Below are 22383 nucleotides of genomic sequence, written 5' to 3'. Positions count from 1 at the left end.
GGCTCCATTTCGCGACCTGCCCGCGCTCAAGATGGCGGCGGCCGCCCTCAGCCCGCACTGAACATGGCGGTGCCCGGGCGGGCGCCGAGCGGGGTCACGGGAGGAGGAAAGGGAAGTGACGCCCCCCCGTCCCGGCGGCGGCGGCGGCGGCGGTGGTGACGGGCACGGCCGCAGTCAGCGGGGCTCCGTGAGGGACCGGGGCTGAGCCGGGGCTTCATGCGGGACCGGGGCCGAGCCAGAGTTCCGTGAGGAAGCACGGCTGAGTGAAGCTCCGTAAGGGACCGAGGCAGCCGCGGTCCCTCGGCCTGACCCCGCCGAGACGGGGCTCCATGAGGGAGTGGGGTCCGTCCTCGCTGGCCGGCGGGACAGCCCTGACCTGCGGGCGGTGGGGAGGCGGGAGCCGCGTTTGATGAGGGGAAAATCTCGTGTTTCCGGGACAGATAGCACCAGATCGGTTCGAACCTGTCCCCGAGTTTCGCCGGCCGCCCTTGGCGCCTGTGGTGAGGGGACGAGATCAGAGTAAACAGGGCAAACTGAGCTTACTGCCCTTTGGAGTTTGGAGCTTTGGCTTGGGGCTTTGGACGCTTTTGTTTTGTTTAGCTTGTTAAGGGATGCGTGAGCAGTGTATGAATTTTAGTTAGCTGGGTGTACCGAGTGTTTGGTCACTTTTATGTACCTTCCCTTGCAGCTGCAGCATGGCAGAAGCCTCTATCTCTCCACTGAAGCACTTTGTGCTGGCCAAAAAGACCATCACTGCCATCTTCGACCAGTTGCTGGACTATGTCACCGAGGGAGCAGCGTTTGTGGAAGGTGAGCTTTCCCCTTAAACACAAGGGTCTCCTGTCCTTTGCTTTGAGTATGTTTTATAGCAGCGTAATGTACATTATATCTGTTACTGTGCTGTTTGTACAAATATGGACCTTCAGAAATAGTCACATTCTTCATTTGACACTGGGGTTTTTTTTCAGCTTATGCTGGAAGGAATGCCTGGCATGGCTACATACCTGAGAAGCTGATTAAGTCACTTGGATTGGCAGCCTGGCTTCCTTTCCATAAGGGTGAAAGCTTAACCACTCTGGCCTTGTAGTTCTGTGGTGGTTTCTTTTGCACAGAAGGAAGGACAAACAGGTTCTCCCATTTTTCAGCAGAAAGGTGCATCAGTGATGTAATGCAAGGATCCACTGGTCACACCCTCAGAGGTTTTAGCAGCGTGGAATGTGTGTTGAGAAGGTGCAGAGTTGGTTGCTCATCACCCTGCTGAGCTCTGCAGGGGGAAGACAGCCCAGCTTAGCTGGTGTATCCAGGAGAGGTCCTGGCTTTCCTTTCTGAAGGAAGCAGGTGTCCCGAGGAGCTGGGCAGGTGAGCCCAGCAGGCCGTGTTCACAGGGTTAGTGGATCAGCAGTTGGATTAGCGATTGATCTGAAGTGATTTATGTCATGATTTCACCAGTGCTTGTGGCAGAGCTGTCAAATGATAAGGCCTGGTATCAGTGTCTGTAGTGGGGTTTTGCTTGTTTAATTTTACCACTGTAATTAAAATTTGCAGTTGGCATGTTAAGTACTGATTACTTACACCTTGTATCATGGAGCACATTCTCTGTATGTGATTGCTTTTATGTTTTTGATTTCTGTATTTAGCCACATACAAGAATCCAGAGCTTGAACATGTAGCTACAGAAGATGAACTAGCAAAAATACAAGCATATAAAAACAAGTTGGCAGTCATTGGAGAGGTGCTTTCACGGAGGCACATGAAAGTGGCATTTTTTGGCAGGTAATGAGTGAAATTACCAGTACTTAATTTCTTTTTTTTTTTTCATCTTGGGAAGGTCTGAAGTTGTCATCTCCTCCAGAATGGCTTTTCTTTTTTTTTTTTTTTTTTTTTTTTTTTAAGATGGTGGTTTTGTTTGTTTAATATATTTTTTACTGTTCCTACTGAGGACTTTTTTTTGTGTTTGGTCAGAAGTGCTGAAGAACTAAACTTGGAGCTGTTCATATTTCTGTCTATAAGCAGCTGAAGAGAAACAGATGGTTGCCTGGTTGGTTGTAACATCAGTCTTATAGATCTGTGTGATGATTTTAAGGATAGCAGTAACAATGTGATCTGCTAGTCCACTTTGCTTAAGGGAGATTGATTTTTCTGTGCTTACATTTAAACATGTGGTTACATATTTTTGGAGTATGAATCTTCACGGTTGAGTTCTAAAAATTCTGTAATAGTATTGGAAAAAATGTGTACAATGGTGATCTTGCCTTCATTTTGCTAAACCTAGTTTAGTTCTTTAAAGAAAAACTATCAAATGTTCTGGAATAAAGAAATTAGTTATATCTCACCCTTGATGTTTCAAGAAGTTAAAAGTTGAATACAAGCTGTGATGTGTAAAGTTTCTTTTACAAAGGGAAAAAGTAGGGAAAAAAGAACTCAACTCTCCCTCTAGCATTTTGAGTAAATTTGTGAACTATTGTACAGTGAGCGCTGAACTTTTTCTGGAAGCAGCTCAAAAATGAGTTACAGTCTACGTAACTTCATGCTGTTGTGTAATAGTTAAACCTCAAATATTTATGTGTGAGGGGTAGAGGGTTAGTGCAAAGTAGGACACTGCTGAGAATGTGGAGTTGGTGGCCCATTCCTCTGAATGAGCACTCCCCACTCTCTTCTGGCTGCAGCTTTGTCCCCAAAACAGCTTGTGCTCTGTGGAGCTGATGCACTCCAATGGGGGTGCACTCAGTTCAGCACAAAGATGTGTTTAATGCTGCTGTGCTCTGCTCAAAGTGCTTTTATTTTCTATCCCTCTAGAACAAGCAGTGGGAAAAGTTCAGTCATTAATGCAATGCTGTGGGATAAGGTACTTCCCAGTGGGATTGGCCATACAACAAACTGCTTCCTCAGTGTGGAAGGGACTGATGGAGATAAGGCTTATCTTATGACAGAAGGATCAGATGAAAAGAAGAGTGTCAAGGTACTTTTCTTGGATGACTTCGTGCCAGTTTTCACAGGAACTGATTCTTAAAGGGTCTCTTTTTTAACAACGATTTCAAGTCCAACAAAAGTATAAGGCTCCTTCATTCTGCATTTTTAAGTTCTTACTGAGGAGGGAAGAAGAAACTAATGAAAGTGCTCTGCTCTGCAATTTTTCTTGGCTGTTTCAGAGAAGCAACTAACATGTGTCTCATTGTAGCATAGCATATGTTGAGTACTTTATAGGACTGAGCAAGTTATGTTACTGATTAAGGATTTGGAGTGTGCCCCTCATTTGGACTTACGGTGCTCAGCTTACTGAGCTGCTTACATTGACATGTTTAACCTCTGAGGCAAATTCATGATGATGCTCAGTATCAGTAGCACACAGTCCAGCCTTGTAGGGAACATTTGTGGCTTGAAAGAAACTCTTGTCTGAGTTTCAAGGCACAACTTGTTCTTTAGATGCTGGTGAGTCGAAGAGCTTAAAAAAAAAATCACAGCTATTCACCAGAACAAAGTATGAACTCTGTTACCCTCTACAAGATAGATCCTGTCCAAGTTTGAGAACTGAGTTATACTGGTTTACAGACTTGTTTGAGGTGCATATTCATGTTTGTCTTCTCTTTATGCTCTCCCTAGACAGTCAATCAGCTGGCTCATGCACTTCACATGGATAAAGATTTGAAGGCTGGCTGTCTCGTCCATGTCTTTTGGCCCAAGTCAAAGTGTGCCCTGCTGAGAGATGATTTGGTTTTAGTGGACAGGTATCTTTTCTGTTTTAGTAAATGTTTTCCTAAGGATACGAGCCATTACAATGTTTAGAAAAGAGATTGGTTTAGATTCAAAATTATTGAAAGGTTTTTTTGTTTGAAAGGACAGAGTTTGTTCTTAGATACTGCTAGTCATCACCCTCCTGATTCTGTCCTTGTAGCAGTTGGAACAGACAAGTGTCTTGTGACTGAGCTGAATAAGGGAATAACTTTTGGCTGAGGATACTCTACCTTTAAAACAAACAGTATGGAAGTGTGAATAGGGTTGTTGCAGCAACAGCCTTTTGCCCTTTCCTTTCTTGAAATGCTTCAGACTGATCATGTGAAGTATAAACAATGTGGACTTCATTTTTAAAAGCTTCTGATAAGAGTTGCAGTGCCTACATACCAAAGTAATGGCTGACCTCAAAATGTAGTTGTGACTCTGTCAGCTGTGTGTGCTCCGTGTTAGGCTGACATTTCCTACGTGTTGGTGTGTTTAAAGGATGCTGGAAGTGGTTGCTTTGTCCATGCCAAATGCCCTTATTTCTGGCCACTGCAGTATAACCTCTTAATAGCTTTTCAAACTTCCAGGTGATCTGTACCTAACGTGTAAATCAATAAATACTGAATTTGAAAGTAATTCACACAGGTGTCAGTAAATTTTTAAGTATGATTTCTTCAACAAAACAACACTCAGAGTGTGTTCTAATAAATTGTAGTGGTTTTTGTTCCATCTTTGTCTTGTACTTTGAAATCACTGGGAGTTTGTCATTTTCTACAGTGCGTTTGATCTACACAGCCTCAGTTGCTAAAGGTAAAAAGTAAAGGGAAAAGAAAAGAGCATAGATTCTGAGAGAGCAGGTACTTGAAAAGAGCAAATCATCCTTTTACTGTTAAATAGAGAAAATTTGTACTAGCAATAATTTGGGTGTTGCAAACATGACTTAATGCTCATATTCCACTTTATGGTTTTTTTTAAACTGACGGCCCTATAGTTTTAGCTTCATTTTCATTTCCTATTAAACCTATGCACAGCTTGTGTAGCATATTGCTTTAAACTTGGACTTTATTAATGAAAAAAATATTTTATGAACAACTCTCTCTCTTCTGATTAAAATTACAGTCCAAGAAGGGAAACCATTGTGTGAGCCTGTCTGGGTTGCTGATGGACGGTCTGTCACTTCACTTGGCAATTACTTACTAATCAGAAATTTCATTTTGAATGAGTAGATGGTCTAATGATCAAGTGACTGATAAGTTCTAGATGGTAACTGGTTTTTGCAGTGTTTACCTTAAGTTTGAGGTAGGCATCAGCCTCAAGATACAAACCTCTGTAATTTCTTGCAAGGCCCTTAGGCATTTCCAGTCTATTTTTATCAGTTTCTAAAAATCAACTAGTTCTTTGGTGTGTAAATAGGAGTTTGTGTTTTTTTGTTCTCGACAGCCCTGGCACAGATGTCACTACAGAACTGGACAGCTGGATTGACAAGTTTTGCTTAGATGCTGATGTGTTTGTCTTGGTTGCCAATTCCGAATCAACTCTCATGAACACGGTATGATGTGCAATGTTTTTATGCTACTTCTTCGTTTAAATATTCAGCAGTTCCATAACCAGAATAGCTGAGACCTTTACAGATGGTGAATCACTGCACTTAGATCTTGTGAATAGGATTTGGGGGTGGGAGGCAAGAAATAATGTATATCCCTCACTAGGAAAAGGAGAATGAAATTCAGGTTTCTTACTGGCTTGGCTTTCTCTGCCTTGAGCGTCATAATTGTCCTTTCCATTTCAGTTGGTTTTTCGATAAATGGATGATGGAGTGCTTGTCTTGCCATGCAATTTGTGGGTATTTGTCACCTGAAGACACTTGTATTACCAAAGAAATTACAGAGTATTTAATATCCAGAAGTTCAGTAGAATACACAAAATAGGTGAAGGAAGTTGAGTTCCTGTCTTATTCCTCTCTGAGGAGAGAGTTAATTCCCTTGATACACCTTGTGTTGAGGATGAGTGCTGCAGGTTCCCTTCAGTGGGCCGTGTTTCTTCTGAAGAATGCGTTAGCAATAAGCATTCATGTTGCAGGGTTCTGTGCAGTGTGGAGAGCTGAAGATATTTTAATGTCTTTGTTCTGTAAAGCTCTGTTTCAGGAGAGAGAAGAGTTCTCTGTACCTTGCAGCGTAAATATTGTATGACTTGTAAGAGGAGAACATTTAAGGTGGCCAGAGGAGCTGTTGCAATAATCAAAATACAAGACCAGAAATTTGGTGTAATTTTGTAGTGATCTCCAGTTTCAACTAAACTAAGTATTGTGGATGCAGACAATAAAAGGTTTCTAAGTTATTAGAAGTGTAACTGCCAGAATGCAGAGTAATGCTACTGAAAAGATTCCTGATGACTTTTATTAAACCTGCTATAGACAAATAATATGCCCAGGTTGTTCTGAGCATAGTTCTGACCTGAAAGGTCTGAACTTTCTAAATACTGAGACAATTTTTAATACAATAAGAAACTGAGTGTGCAAAGACAGTATTTGTTTGCATTCTATCAAATTAGAATAGTTTGGTAGAAGTCTGAGAAGAATGTGAGTTTAAAGACATGGCATTCCATCTTCTGAGCTGAGTACACAAAGAGTTAAATACAAGGGATGTGATTTAGAAGAAAAAGAATATTCTTAAAACATTGAAGGCAAAAAGGATTTGGCACCAATGTGGCCGTATCTTCTCTATTATGTCACATGAGTGACACTTTTTGGCTTTTAGTATGGATAAAATCTCAAGTTGTTTACATTATGTGTATAACACAGTTGTTGGGGTCTGTTAATTAAAAGAAAAAGAAAAAAATTATTTCTGTGAACGTCTCATTGCTATATAGAATAACATAAATTATCCTGCAGATAAAGCATATGACTACTATGTTCTCATCCTCCTTAAGCATTGTTTTTGCCTCTTGCCGTAACAGGTTTGAGAATACTTGGCATTATTCTGCCACACTACCTGGGATTTTTCTACTATTCCCTCATAAATTATCCTCAGACAAAGTTCTGATTTCTGCAGCAGTGATCTTGTTTGCACATGCTTATTCCCAGCTGATGGGGAATAATGGATCTCCAGTGCTGTGTCCAGGATATGTCGTGGTGTCCTGCTGCAGTCTGGAAAAGTTTATAGCAGCACAGAGATCTCTTCTGCTTCAGCTGTGCTGAGTGGGGACTCACTCCACCACGACTTACCCATTATGACTCTGTAAACAGCAGTAATGAGTGGTAGGTGCAGGGAAGAGACCTAAATACACTTAATTTTGTTAAATTAAGACATTCATCAATGACTTTTTTTCTGTGTCTCAACCATATGTCCTCATGCAGGAAATGTTACTTCTCTGTAGTGCAAGCTGTTGTCGCCTAGCTGAAGAATAGTTAGATCATGTATTTTGTGGATATAAAACCAGATTTGACAAGGTTAGCAAGAGCAACTTGGTAGTTCAGATAAGAGAGACTTCATTGGTTTCATTGACATTAGTGTTTTTTGAACTGGCTTTTGTTTTTACATTTTCTTAGTTTGTATTTGTACCAAGTTTTAGAGGAAGTTGCTGTGTCTTTGACTTTTAGCACTCGCATCAGTTTTAAGACATGTGATGACTTTTGAACTACCCTAAGCCTGTTATGTGCTGGATATCTGTGGGTTTTAGTACTGATGAATTCTTTATAATAAACTTCTAAAAAGCTGGATAAACTTCATAATCAATTACAGAAGAATGTGTGACTCTGGTTTGGATGTCTGGGGAGTTTTCTGTTTGTGCTTTAATTCTTAGGAGAAACATTTTTTCCATAAAGTGAACGAACGACTTTCCAAGCCAAACATCTTCATCCTGAATAATAGATGGGATGCCTCTGCATCAGAACCAGAGTACATGGAAGATGTGAGTGAATTGATGGCTCTTATATGTGTTGACAGTTAATTAATATGTATTAATATGGAAACACTAGCTTTGTTTTATTAATAAAAGGCTAAGTTACATGGTCAGGAAATGGAAATAACCTATTCCTTGTTACAAGCAAAAAGCAAACTACAATTCAAATGACAATATATGCAAGCAAGTAATAAAACAGGAAACTTCTTTAGAACCTTTTTCCTCCACAGTTAAGCTTGTTTTTTAATCTTATTTGTATTACCTTTTGTTTCTGCAGTGATAGTGCAGCCTGAGGGCACAGTTTATACATTTATACCTGCATAGAGTAGCTGGTAAAGTGCAGTGTTAGATGGGAACAGTTTGGATCTTCAGATCTTCCCAACAGCAGCCAGCTTGCAGTGAGAATTTTTTCTCTGTGTATGGGGAATGAAGTGTTTACCCCAGCGACTGGCTGAGATCTTTCACTTACATAAATACAGTTGTAAAGGGAAGTATTGTTGTGTCCAGGTCTCTTTAAAGGAGTGAAAGCAGCTGCTGCGTCTGTAGGATTGACAGGCATCTGCTGTCAGAGGGGTGGTTCAGCATCTGTTTCTGACTCTGATGTTGTGATTTGTTGACAGCTCAATTTTTGCCTTTTTTTCATGAGCTTTTTACCTTTTCCTTAGGTGCGTAGGCAGCACATGGAGCGCTGTCTGACTTTCCTGGTCGATGAGCTCAAAGTTATTGATCCTGTAGAAGCAAGGAATCGCATCTTTTTTGTTTCAGCAAAAGAAGTTCTGAGTGCCAGGAGACAAAAGGCCCAAGGAATGCCAGAGGGTGGTGTGTAGGAACTCCTGCTTTTCCTCAAATACAGAAAAACACTATAAAACCCGATAACTATATTTAAGATGCAGTCCCTGCTGTGAGGTACTGCTGTCTCCCTTATGGTCTGTTGTTTCACAGGTGGAGCACTTGCTGAAGGATTTCAAACAAGATTACAGGAATTTCAACATTTTGAGCAGATATTTGAGGTATTTATGATGGGCTTTTTAGACTGCCTGATTTTTATTGCAAAGGTATCTTTTTCTCTTATGCTTAGCTTAAATTTAGGGAGCATTACCCACATTAGCAAGTGGAGGAGTGTAAGGTATTTAAACCATCTGCAGCTTTGCCTTTTCTGTGGGTTCTGTTCATACCTTCTCAGCTTGAGTAGCAGATAGTTGGAAGGGAGTATTATTTAGTGAGGGAAGGGACCCAGACTCTTAGCTCGTGTTTTGAGATATCAATACCAACATAGTCTGTGTAAGAAGAAATTACGGTCTTGAAATGTGTGTATCACTTAAGCCATGTGCTGGTGAATGTTTGCAGTAAGAAATTTGGTTTCATCAATATAAATCTAAAAATTTCATTTCTAAAGCCAGAGTTTTGAATTTATCACCATTATGTACCTCTTAGCTCTGTTACTGTGAGCATTAACACTCTCCTTGCATCCTTTGTGCTGTACAGAATCCACTCTTTCACCTCAGTTTAGCCATATTCGTAGTTGGAGTTCACAGTTTCTGCAGAAGTAGGCCTGGCTAGACAGTTGAGTGGTTTCTTTGTGATAGGATCCATTTGGCTTGCTTAGTTTGATAACTTTAATTAATTATAGCCATTCTTGGATATGTTAAGGAGTCCTCTTGGGTATCCCTCAATGGTTTTGTGTATGAGTATTAAAAAAAAAAATCAAACTGCCTCTGAAAAGCATTTGTTCTTGCATTACAACAAACGCATTTAACCTTAGCAAAACTGCATTATGTAATGATGTGTGTATATCAGAAAGGTTTTAAAGTAATAGCTTGATTCGGTCTTGCATAAGCAAGAAAATGTCAGACTAAATTTAATCCTTATCCACACTCTTACGATAGGTGATTGAACTGTTGAAACGAAGGGTTCAGGGTGCTGGCAGGGCCTGGCTCCATGAGACATGACATTTCTAGTGTTACTAGCTGTAGTCAAACATGCATGTTTGTTTGCAGTTTTTGTCCTTAGAACTATAGTAGGAGACTTGGAGCCAGCGGGTAAAAAGTGAAAATTGAGCTTCTAAATCAGTTATTGTTCTTTAATGTATTCTGCCATCTGCTGTACCCAAAGCTTTTTTGACAAAATATCTTATCATTACAGTTAGGCACTCAATGCTTAGAATATTTCAATATGAAGATGGATGATGATCTGTTAAATGATGGATGCAGTGCTGTGAGTGCTCAGCACATCTGTAAATCAGATGTCACAGACTCAAGTTGGCCACCACAATGAGAAGTATCTGTCACAGGGTCACAACCATGACGAGTTTCTGTGGCAGAGGCTGGGACAAGGAACAATTCTGTGACAGCACTGCATGGCCTTAAATCAACCTTTTTTCTTCTTTTACATTGTGTTATATTTGCTGCACACCTGACTCCAACAGTGAGAGTGGATTCTGTAGTGTTTTTCCCTGCTCAGCTGTGATTCATCCTAAAATCTTTATTAATGGCTTTGAATAGGAGTGTGATCCCATCATTTAAAGAGAATGACAACTGTGCTGAATTAAGACTGCTAAAGCAATTTAAATTTTGAGCTGTTGCAGCCTCTTTCACATTTAGGTTTTGTGGCAATTTCCTAAATTACAGTGGCAGTTTATGTGCTTTTGAAGCAAGGCTGAGACTAAATAGTTCACCAGGTCTGGAGTCTTCAGACCTAACACTCAAATTCCTGTCACCTGAGCTGATAATGTAGTTGACATCAGCATACTGTTGTCATCAGTTCTGCTTGCCATCTCTAGGCTCTGTATTAATGAAGAATATCATACTGCAGGGAGAACTTTCTGTGTGAAATCCTCACTGATACTGTGCCTTGTGCACTGGCAGACCAAACTCAGATGCTCTACAGCCTAAGCACTTCTGCCTAAAGCATTTTGCATTTACTCTGTTTCCTGACAGAGGAGCTGCAAGTCCCAAGACTCTTGGATTACACTCCAGTGTGTGAAAAGGAAGGGATGAGAGCACAGATGCTCTGTCTGTCTTCATCAGACACTGCCTCCTCCCCTGCCTTAGTCTGTCTTGCCTTTAGCTCCTTGTCCCTGTGGAGGTGCCCTGCTCAGACTTCCCAAACTTCTCTCACTTTTTTGTCCAGCTCACATCTCTAAGTAAGCTGCCACCTCACTTACAGACCTGTCCACATGTGCCTTGTTCCCCCTGGCTGTATCTGCTGGGTTTGCTTCTCCTGGATTCTCTCACCCTGCTTTTGTCTTGACTAAAATTGGACAGCTTTTTCCTCTTTTCCATATGGGCTAAGAAGAGGAACTGTTACTTCTCCAGTACTTCCACATTTCTGATTTTAGTATCGGTTCCCTGATGGGAAAGCCTGTTCATTCCTGAGGACTGATATGAGCTCATTATAGCTAGAATCTTAAAAAAAAATCTAGACCCACCAGTGCTGGTTAGTTGTGATACGAGAAAAATTTGGACTATTTTTGAAAGGCTTGTATGATTTATGTAGACTTTTGTGTGAGGGTAAAAATCTTTCCAAAACTAGATGAAGCATGTTTGCAAAGCACAGGGTGGTTGAAGTTGCTAAAAGAAAAACTGGTGCAGGCATTACTTGAAACACTTGTAGGCAGTGGGAAATTAAGATTTTAGAGATTCATGTAGTAGCTTTAAAAGTGATGCTACTATGTATGTCAGCTGTATTGCAACAAAGGAAAAGGAGGGAGGCAGTCTTAAAGCATTGAATTCTTGGATCAATTCTGAATTTTTATGTTGGGGAATAACAGAAAGTAGTTGGTGTATTTCCTGAAGTTCTACAGTGAGATACATAGAATGCCTTATTAAAATACCAAAGAAATGCCTGCACCCTGCACTGTGTGCAGTAGTGCTTAGTGGATATCCTACATAAAGCCAACCCCACTGTGCCTTAGGTTATGGTACTTCTCAAGTTTCTTAAAGATACTGGCAGCAGAAGTGTTGTGGGAAGTGGAGGGAGGCAGGGTGGAAGAGTACTCCTGGCTGTAAATGGGAGCGAAGGCAGAGCCAGAATGAGGCAGCTGCTGCAGAGCCCTTCCCCAGCACTGCCCGGGGATGGAGTACGGAACCCACTGAGCATCTAACGACTGTCCTGTGATACCGGCAGTGGGCTGGAAGGTAACTGGTTTGGGTTAGGCTATTGAAACATACTTTAATCTTTGTTTCAGTAAATACTTACGTACAGACTAACGGCAAAACTGCTGCTGTCCCCTCTTACCTTTCGTTGTCATTTAACTAACCTTTGTGTTTTTCCTAGTGCTCTAACTTGGATTTTCTGATTGTGTTGTGAGTGACTGTCATCCTTTTACCTACCACATACTAACGTTGGGAAGACTCTGCTCTGTACCTAGTCTAGCTCTCACAATGTGCTGATATTTAAGAAACTCTGGCTTTTCATTGCTGATTTCTAGATCTGCTTCATCGAGGAACAGGGACAGTTTTACCCATTTTTTAATTTTGTTTTCATCTATTATTTTTACATAGCTGAAATTTGTTATTACAGCATACGCTAAGGTCATAGGCAGGTCTTCTAAAAGTAATCCAAACCTGTGCCATGAAAGGTGAATCCACAGATGGAGAACAATTTAAAAATCCCATAGATCTGATTTAAGGAAATCAGCTGCTTGCTTTCTTCCCTTCAAACACAAGGTCTCTTCAGTTACTGTCCTGTATTTCTGAATTTCTGTTCAATATTGAAGATTGATTAGAAGTTGTATCATTAGAGCATTTCCTACCTACTCATTTAAGACTTCAATAATATACAAACAAGCTGATATTTTAAGGACTACTTAACTTTTGTTTATCCCATGAGAAAACCCTTGTTTGTTATTCCTAATTGTGTATTTTGTTCCTGGATGATCAGTATTGATGTGAGAATGTCACATTTTATTGACAATTGCCTCTTGAAACTAGGTGTAGTGCAACAAAGAAAACTCAAGCCAGGCCACATTGCCAGCATTCATATTTGACATTTGTAATTCCAAAAATAGATGGTTTTGAAAATTTCCTGAAGAGATAGATTTATGTATTCATCTGAGTTTTCTTTTTCTTTACATTATTCATTTATTTTAAAAGAATGAAAACCTATGCACATTACTGTGAATGGACGTGAAGGCAGATTTGCTGCTATAGACTCATTTGATATTTCAGTTTCTATTGTCTTTTAATTTCTTTATACTTTCTTCCTTTTTACTTCCCACTGGTTTAAGTTCATGGTAAAATTGGCAGCATGTGCTTTCTGACAGTGAAATTCCTGATTGTGTTGGCATGGAATTGCAGTAATGTGTTGTGGCTTGGGCCCCTCGCAGGAGTGTATCTCGCAGTCAGCCGTGAAAACCAAGTTTGAACAGCACACTATCAGAGCTAAACAGATAATAGATACTGTGAAAAACATTATGGACACCATAAACGTGGCAGCAGCAGAGAAAAGGTAGGTGGGTCAGAGGGCTGGTTGGCTTTGGTTTTTCCAGATGATTTGAGGAGCCATTTCTGCGCTGATGATTTTCTTGGGCCATTATGGACTTTAAAATTCCCTTTTCTGCTGGGTAAGAAACAGACAATTTCCCTGGTGTGTCCAAACGTCAGTCTTACCATTGTTCATGTGCCCACTCAGTTGTGTTCTTGGTCTGTGACTTCTGTACAGGGATCTTGGTTTGCTTTGTTGTTCTTCATTACTGACTTGCAGTCTGTGTGTTTTCAAATGAAATATCTAAAATTTTAAGGTTTTTGAGCTGTACCCAGCATTTCAGAGGTGATGTTTGGGCCTGCTTTACTTTCATTACAGTCACACTGAAGGAAAAAAATGGGAGGATGTAGATGCTTTAATTTGCAAGTGATTAGAATACTGTAAGGAATGAAATGAGCCCAAGCTCACAGAGGCTTGGCCTCTGGCCCTTTCCAGATTGCATCCTTAAATATCTTTATTCTCTCTTTGCTCATGGAATCCTTTGGTGCTAATGATAGCAGCTCATCTGCTGTGTCTGGTAGTTTCATGTATCCTTTGAGGTTTGCATATGTGTGCAGTTTTTTCCTCACTTTTGTTGCCACCTTGTCTCTTGAACACAGTGAACTTGCTGTCACGATTAATCCTTCCCATCCATCTCCTTACTGCCTGTCAATAATGTGTCTTTGTGTTTCAACAGACTTCACTGTGCTGTCAAACACACTCATCCCCCTGAATATGTCAGCTTTTACAGGCTGCCTGTTTACATACTGACTTGTCTCACGTTGTCAGATCCCATGAAAACATGCTGTGAAATGTTTGAAAATATTCCGATAATCCTTTCTGTCAATGGATTTAACCAGAATGTCTGTGGTGACCCCTCTTAGCCTGAATTGCTGTTTGTTGTTTCTGCTGGCCCTTCAAGATGAAATTGCTCTAGATTTTCAGGAATTTTTGCTTAAGTGATAGGTCAAGGAATTCTAAGGATACTTGTTTGTGACAAGGTTGGTTTCTGCCATGTCCTCTTTCCTTTGTAGGGTCATCAGATCCATGTCACTTTTAAGGAGTAGTTGAGTGCTGTTTGTGAGCAGCAGTTTGGTCAGATTTTCCCTTTTTCTAAATCAAGGTAGACGAGTTATTAAAGGCCTATGATTACCCGCACCTTTTTTAGTTGTAATGATGTGATAATACAGTGATAATAATTCTGACTTGAAATGCTGGTTTTGAGTTGTGTTTGCTCAGCACTTCTGGAGCAGTGCCTCTGCTTTGGGCAGCCAGTGGCCCTTGGGATACCCTCTGGCTGCTCGGAAACCGTCAGCTGGATGATCCATGCCTGGTTAAGGCCTTGTTTCCTTCTTGGGAGAATACATGGTAGTGATGGTGATTTCCTTTCTGCTGGGTTAGAGTCCATTCCATGGAGGAGCGAGAAGATCATAAGGACAGGCTGGACTTCGTTCGAAATCAGCTGAACATTCTGACAGAAGATACCAAGGAAAAAATCAAACGTGTTACTGAGGAAGTCGAAAGTAAAGTAAGTAAAGGCAGTGGGAACAACCTCCCAAATCCAAATGTTCCCTCCTCTCTCAGGCAGCTCCTTTTGGAGCCCACCCATCTCAGGAACTATGTTTGAAATATCTAGAATGTTCCTTTTTCAATACAAACAAAAAAAGAAAAAACAGAAGCTTGAAATGGCAACCTTTCCTGGCTGTCAGGTGATTGAATCATTTCTTGGGACAGTTCATGCAGTAGTCTGTTCTCACTCTGTCTGGAAAAGGCAGCAAAAACATTTTATGCATTTCCTGTGTTCTTACAGGTCTCCTCTGCCATGACTGATGAGATTTGCCGGCTTTCAGTTTTAGTTGATGAATTTTATTCTGATTTTCATCCTTCTCCTCAAGTATTGAAGCTCTATAAGACAGTAAGTTTTTTTAAATGGTTTGAAGCCAGGCTCTTTGTCTTTCCCTTAATTTCTACTTCTGTATTTTCGTAAATTGCATAGATTTTATGTGACTTTGTCTGAACATTCCAGGATTTTTGCTTGCTGACATGCATATCTCTACCCAAAACAGAAAATGGTTGAAAATATTTTCTGCTTTGTTTTTGGAAAGAAATTAATTTTTGTTTCAACCATCATTTTAGGAGTAGAGTGGTTCCTAATTTCTAGTCTTCACTTCCAGTAAATAAGATTTTGCATAAATAATTTTCACTACTCCTAGCATTAAATAGATCCAAAAATAAAATGAGCTTGCAAATACTCAACACTTTTAATAAAAATTGGTTTGGCTTTTTTTAACTTCTATAAATTCCTCCTCAAACTTAGTGCTTTAAATTAAGGCATGTATACCTGTGTTGGCCTCTTATGCTCAGACTTTGCTGCTGACGATGACTGCCATAGCTCCCCCTGTAATCACAGAATGTTCTGAGTTGGAAGGGACCCACAAGGATCACTGAGTCCAGCTCTTAAACAAATGGCCCATATGGGGATCGAACCCCCAACCTTGGTGTTGACAGCACCATGCTCCAACTGCTCGAGCTCATCTCAGGCTCTTCCAGCCTGGTTGATCCCCTGGGAGTGCTGCATTTTCAGGACAATCTGTGCTGTTTCACCTCGACGGAGTATCCTGAGCAGGCCCCATGGGAGTTGGTGGGATGGATTTATCCCTGTGCAGAGCAGTGGAATTGGCTCCCATCAAATGACACAGGAAGGGCTTTGCAGGGCAGTAGGTATTGGTTTGCTTTTCACTGTCACAGATTATTGAAAGTAAAGACTTTTCCATATGGCTTTTAATGATTACAGTCCTTGGGAAATCTTTCCTGTGTCACTTCAGTTATGTTTTCAGCCCCAGCATGCAGTTGGAAAGCATGGTATTTCCATGGAAACATGCTTTTCTTCCCACTGTAAGTAACAGTGCTTGGTGTGTAACATATTCCTGCTCCATATAATGTAACTGATTAGTTAAATACAAATTGATGAGCTTGTGTTCTTTATAACACTTGAGGAACTGAACAAACATATAGAAGACGGTTTGGGAAAGAACCTGGCTGAGCGCTGCTCCAGTGAAGTCAACCAGTCAATGCACCAGTCCCAGCAGGAGATTATTGGTAAGAGGAAGTAGGAGGAATGTTAACACTTTACATTTAAAGGAAGAAAATTTAAGAAAATTCAGTTTCAAAATAATTTTCCTTCTGATCGTGCTTAACATTGATGCTATAAATGATTAAGGAAAAGCCATGATAGACCAGGACTGAGTGTTCAGCTCAGTCACCTGTTTCTGATACTAGCCAGTAACAGATGCTGGGGGAGAAGAATAATGAACCAGGGTAAATATAGCAATCCCTCTCCATTTTAGGGACTTCTGAGCTGATACACTGCATCTGGATTAATGTCTTAAGCAAGTAGTAATGGACCTGTCCTCTAGAAACTCATCTAACCCTTTAATAAACCCATTTAAAATTTGGCTTCCACAAGAGATATGCCAAATACACTAATTACTAGAAAATGCTTCTGCAGTATAATGCCCTCCCTAGGTCCCTCCAGACCCAGAATGCAAAACAGTTCATTTCATAAAGAATTTGTGCAACTCCCCCCTTTTTTTTTTTTTTATAAGTAGTAACTTTATTGCTCATCCATCTCTATTGATCTGTTCCTGGTAATAAAAGATTCAGAGCATGATCATGAAATTATGTGAACCCTTCCATCCTCTTATGTAATCATGTTGCTGTTCCTGTGTGGCACCACAGAACTGATGGGTAAATCAGTTTTTTTTCTTACTCCATCCTTATCTGTTGACCACTGATAGAGGTCTTTCAGTTAATTTGCATCTTTTTTCCAGCAGTGCTTCCTTGGTGAGTTGATTTTCATGACTGTTTTCTTGTATCAGAGCAATAAATTCCCTGCTCTGTTAGGGTCAATCCTGCTGAAATGCCACTGATTTTACAAATAAATAAATAATGTACTGGTCAGTTTAGATTCTCTAAATTGACAAAGTTGGTCAGCAGTGCAGGGATACTGCTTGTGAATAAGCTGTTCTTCTAATGTTAACTCATCTTTACTGTTTGTTCTTATTTCTAGAAAATCTGAAACCATTGTTGCCTTCTAGTGCTCAGGATCAGCTCCACCTGCTAATTCCATGCAGGAAGTTTGACCTTAGCTATGATCTAAACTGTCATAGCCTGTGTGCAGATTTTCAAGAGGATATCATGTTCCACTTTTCTTTGGGATGGACTTCTCTCGTAAACCGTTTCTTGGGTCCTAAACAAGCTCAGAAGGTACTCCTGGGATTAGCAGATCCAAACCTACATGTGAGTCCTTCGGAGCTTGCGCTGCCATTGAGTGCCTTGTTTTACCTTGATGAGAATATACTGATTTTTACTCTTTGCCAGTGCTATTTGCATGCCTCCTGCTACCTTTCCCTAGACCCATTGTGTGAAATATTTCTGGTGAGGGTTGTTATTATTGGATTATATTCAGGATTAGAACGGAACTAAAAACATCTCCTGAACTTTCTGCAGCTGTTACACAAGTTGGTTTTCCTTTGGATTGAACCCTTTGGGTAGCCTGTTCCATTTGTAACATTTGGATCCTTAGTTTGGAACCAGCCCTATGCAGACGCTTATTTTCTGTTGGAGGAACTGCCAAAGCCTCCACTGCTCCTCAGGAGTCTTGTTCAGATTTCTCTGCTGAAGGGTTTCCTTCAAGTAAATCAAAGCCTGAATATATGAAAATAAAACCCATCTGTGTAGTTCCTTAATGCTTTTAGAGACTCAGGCTGCCATGTTCCCATCTTCTAGATCCCTGGTCCTTTAGCCAGCACCCCGTCTGCCGCCAGCCTTCCCGCCATAACTCCCGAGAACGTGCCCCAGGATGAGTTTATGGTTCCTTTGGTGTTGAGTTTAGCCTCGCTGACATCCCGGACCTCCATGAGCATCATCGTTGTTGGCGGAATGGCAAGTAGCACTGGCAGCATTCCCTGCTGGAAGGGATGGCAGAGGCTGAGCTGCTCTGTCCTGCTTGGGGTGTAAAACAGAGTGTGCCATGGATTTGACACTGGGCCAGATGAGCACATGCAGTGCCCTGGATACCCACAGTCATGGGTCATGGATACCCACAGTCATCATGAGAAACCAGGCTTATCGCTCTGAGGACAGCTGGGCATATTCTCTGTGCCATAAGTCTGTGTTCAATGCCTGAATTAAATGGTGATCTGATGGTACCTCCTTCAGTTTGAATTTAGTTGGAGCTTTGGTCCTTCCCTCATGAAAGAGCAGGAAGGCTTCTGTAACCTGCACGTTCTTTGTGCCATTGGGGACCTGCTCCTGCGAGTGTAGCTGTATTGCTCCGCAGTAGTATTATGGAAAAAATTCATTTTCTTAAATAAATCCAGTGGAAGGGCTGTGGAGATGATTTTAAAAAAGATGGGTGGAATTAGATTTTACTCTGTAGGGCAACTTATTTAAGCTAACAAAGATTTTCTTTCTCAGATCTGGAAAACCGTAGGCTGGAAACTGATCTCGTTCTCCCTGAGCATGTACGGGCTGCTGTACCTGTACGAGAGGCTGACCTGGACCACTCGGGCCAAGGAGAGAGCCTTCAAGCAGCAGTTTGTGAACTACGCCACCGAGAAGCTGCAGATGATCGTCAGCCTCACCAGCGCCAACTGCAGCCACCAGGTGCAGCAGTAGGTGTCACACAGGCCGGCCCCTCACTGGGCAGGCCACTGGCACTGGCCCTGCACGATGTGGGAAGGCACCTGTAGTGTCCCTTGGCGCATTTTAAACTCTCTCACTTGAAGAGAGTTTAAAATGCCCACCTGAAAAGGCCAATACCTGCATGTGTGGGTGGCTGATTGAGGTGCTCTGAAGATGGTGGCTCTCTTTGTCCAGTGCCGTGTGAGAGGTCGTTCTAGTGGAGGCCAAGTTGCTCTGCCCTTGGAGTCCCTGTAAGGATGAGCAGAGCTGCTGCCCCAAGGGCTGTTATGGGCACGTTCTGAGCAGCCAGTGCTGGCTATTCTGCACTGCAGGAGATGAATTTGAGAGCCTTTCTGAATGAGCTACACGGGAGAGGTGTTCTGCACCCTGGGGGCTAGAGGGCGCATTAGCAGGCCTAATTTTCCAAAATAATAGTTTAATCAAAACACGTATTTTCAACAAGAGGCTAAGGAAGACAATCAGCTGGACATTGCTTAGCAGAGACAGGTGGGAAAGTGTTTTGGAAAGAGAACAGAAAAAAAGTGGAATAGTGAAAAGTTAAGCTTCAGTAGAGGAAAGAGATCCATCCCTGTGTCCAGCAGCTCTGTGAGGACATGGAAGAGTTGGGCTCAAACCAATGCTCCAGTAGAGAGGAGAGGGTGCTTCCTCTCCTGCCTGAGAGCTTGGATGCTGGCCCGGGCTGGTAACTGCGTTTGTTTTCCCTTTGTGTAAGGATGAGTTTTGCAACTGGGTTTGGAGCATGTGGCTAAGGAGGGACATAGGATGGAGTGCCCCAGGGGGCAGGTCTGGGGCACTCTCACCCTGCACAGGACTCACATTCATGTGAGCAGGGCATTGCATGTGGCACAGGGCACTGAGCTTGGGGCTGTGGGGCTGCTCTAGCACCTCCTGCCACAGCCAGAGCCCCATCTCAGACTTGTCCCTGTTAATGTTCTATGAAAATGGCCAGGCACGATGTTGGCATAGACTGAGGTGTGTTTGGTGTGTTGAGGGTTTTGTTTTCTAATTTAAAAAGTACCCAATTTTCCTGCTTTCTGCTATTCTGTAATCCCGTAACAGCTGGAGGCTTTGATTGCTCTGTTCTGCACACTGCAATGCTATGAGATTTTATTTCTTACTTTTTTTTTTAGCATCAACTCCTGTAAATCGTGATTGTAAACTTGTTTTCACTTTAGGGAAATGGCCACTACCTTTGCTCGACTCTGTCAGCAGGTGGATATTACTGAGAAAAACCTAGAAAAAGAAATAGCTAGGCTTTCCAAAGAAATAGATCAGCTGGAGAACATACAGAGCAGCTCCAAACAGCTGAGGTAAGTCTTGGTGTGACTGGCCACAAGCAGCTCTTAGCTCTGCTGACTTCAGAGTGATCAGTGCCTACTGTTACTCTGGAGTCGAACTAGGTTAGCTCAGGTGCAGAAGGGGATGATGCAAAGATACCCTGAACAGCTCAGGGTAAGTTAAATAAATGTATGCTGTTGCCTCAGTGAATTAGCTAACCTCCAGCAATACTATTTTTTAGATATTCTTTACCCTTATCTCTCTTTAGTGTATGAGAGAGAGGCCTTTGACCAGACTTGCAGTCTCCTGTCGGTAACTTGAGCGTGGCACCTTCCCAAAGCCCCGTCCCCAGAGCAGAGCAGGAGAGCAGCTGTGCTGTGTCGAGTCATCCAGTGCAGTACTGCTGGTGCAGTAGTAGGGGTAGGCAGAGGAGGAACTCCCAGCAGTTGGTGGTTCAGGGACTTGGCAGCAGCCTCAGCTGTAGTTTCCTGTTCTTTCCCCCTGCTGAAAGGCTGCCCTGGCTCTGGGCTGTTGCCTTCTGGCATTGGGCATCCACCACCACTGTCAGGTGAATATCTGCCCCCCACAAACCTCTTCTAAAAACCTGCTTTTAGGTTTTATTAGTGCTGGGGGGTCTCAGTAGAGGAATAGAAATTAAACACTGATGTCAGTCCTGCCTTTGGGATGTTCCCAGCACTGAAGTGAATTCCTTGCTTTTGTTTGTTTTACAGAAATAAAGCCATTCACCTTGAGAACGAACTAGATCGCTTCACAAAACATTTTCTTCAAAAGAGTAAATAAAATGTCATTGTGGAACGTTCCTGGTGCTCCTTTGTAGGGCAAAGTAGAAATTTTACAGGTGACACTTCTACTCTGTGGAGTCACTTGAAATAATTTACATTTTTAATGTTACTCTGGGTGGCATTTTTTGTTGTAAAACTTGGACTCTGATGGTGAACCAAACTGAAGAGCTGTGGTACTCTTGAGTGTTATGTTTGTTTTGCAGATTTTGGGTTAAAAATTACCTTTAAACACTAAATTTTTTTGGGCACTAGACAATAAAACCCCAAATCCGTGCTAGTTTTCCTGAGTATGTAGCAGTGGCAAGTCTCGCTTCCTGGCATCCAGGACTTTAGGCAGGGAGAGAGCTTAGCCCAGTCTCCTGCTTTCACCTGCTAACGAATTGTCCAGGGATGGAGAATGCTGTTTTTCCATGTGGGTTTGATTTTGTTTAGTGAAGGGAAGTACAAACTCTGGCATGGGAAAGGACTCCGGCAAGTTTGGAAAGCAGGTGCCAGTGTGTCGGGCAGCAGTTCCTCTTCTTTAAAGCACAGCGGAAGATGGGGGTGAACGGCACTAAGGAGATGCAGTGGGCCACCTCCTTGAGCCAAGAGGGCACTGGTTAAGTAAAAGTGGACCTATTTCTTGCAGTTGGTAGCACAGTGAAGTGATCCTTTGCCTGTGAGCACAGGGCTAGAGCCATGGTCCAGTGAGCTCAGGTGTGTCACCACCCCGAGCTCACAGCCAGGCACAGCAGGCTTTGCTGAGATGGTCTGGACAGGATTGGTGCAGGTTGGGTAGGGAAGCTCAGGGTGTCAGGACGGACCTGGAGCTCCTGCTGCTGGCTTCAGGGAGCAGGACATGGGGAAACCCCATCACTCCCTCACCAGTGCAGCTGTAGGGGGTGGTTCTGCTGTAGAACAGGTCTCCTTTAGGTCAGACTCCAGGCAGCTGTGCTGGAGTCCTTTCTTGCTCACCTGCAGCAAAGCCTCTTTAAAAAGCTTCTGCTGTTGCTGTCTGCAGTCATTCAACATCTACTTTTTTCTAAACTAGACTTTTTAAAATTATTTTAAAAGAAAAGCCTTTTCAGAGTATTTATATATTTTTATGGCAGTGTTAACATTGACTAAATTAAAGATTCAGCTCTAAGGGATAGGAACTTGCTATGTTCCAGTAACTAAGGGCTATCTCATTAAGAAATAGATGTAAGATGTAATGCTAGAGGTGTTAAGGGAAGACAACAGTTCCAGTGTGTTCAGGTGTGTGTTTGTTCTGACTGTGCATGGGGAGTCCTGGGGGTTTGAAGAAAACTCTGGCATCCACCAGTGAGTTAACAGCCCAGCTTTGGTGTGGGTGAGGGCACAGCTGTGTGTATCAGTGCTCTGTTTGTGGAGCATTTGTATTGACATTGTATCAAGATAAAACTTTCAATGCATGTGTTCTACAGTTATTTATTAAAAAAAAGTACTACCCCTGTGCTCTGGTAAGTTCTTTGGCAGCTCTGCCCCAGGTGAAGACCTGCACGTCATTCCCCCAGGT

At 42.1% G+C, this 22383-nt stretch overlaps 1 protein-coding gene across 3 annotated transcripts; it reads left to right on the top strand.

The window, feature by feature from the left end:
* Positions 1-130: 130 nt before the first annotated feature.
* Positions 131-22321, top strand: MFN1 (mitofusin 1). Of its 3 annotated transcripts, none has more exons than XM_032119350.1 (18): positions 133-273; positions 689-810; positions 1638-1773; positions 2797-2959; positions 3601-3725; positions 5158-5266; positions 7519-7626; positions 8283-8436; positions 8560-8627; positions 12944-13065; positions 14482-14608; positions 14891-14995; positions 16077-16179; positions 17150-17379; positions 17869-18024; positions 18559-18755; positions 19962-20096; positions 20796-22321. In XM_032119350.1, the coding sequence occupies exons 2-18, from the start codon at positions 696-698 to the stop codon at positions 20863-20865; spliced, it is 2223 nt and encodes a 740-aa protein (XP_031975241.1). In that variant the 5' UTR covers positions 133-273; positions 689-695; the 3' UTR covers positions 20866-22321. The 3 variants fall into 3 exon arrangements, with proteins under 3 accessions (XP_031975244.1, XP_031975241.1, XP_031975242.1); XM_032119351.1 differs by having other exon boundaries at positions 133-342; XM_032119353.1 differs by lacking the exon at positions 17869-18024 and having other exon boundaries at positions 131-273.
* The last annotated feature ends 62 nt before the right edge of the window (positions 22322-22383 follow it).

This window comes from Corvus moneduloides, chromosome 10 (genome assembly GCF_009650955.1).
Source record: "Corvus moneduloides isolate bCorMon1 chromosome 10, bCorMon1.pri, whole genome shotgun sequence".
In the NCBI taxonomy this organism is placed as follows: Eukaryota; Metazoa; Chordata; class Aves; order Passeriformes; family Corvidae; genus Corvus; species Corvus moneduloides.
This window is presented reverse-complemented; position numbering and strand designations above follow the sequence as displayed.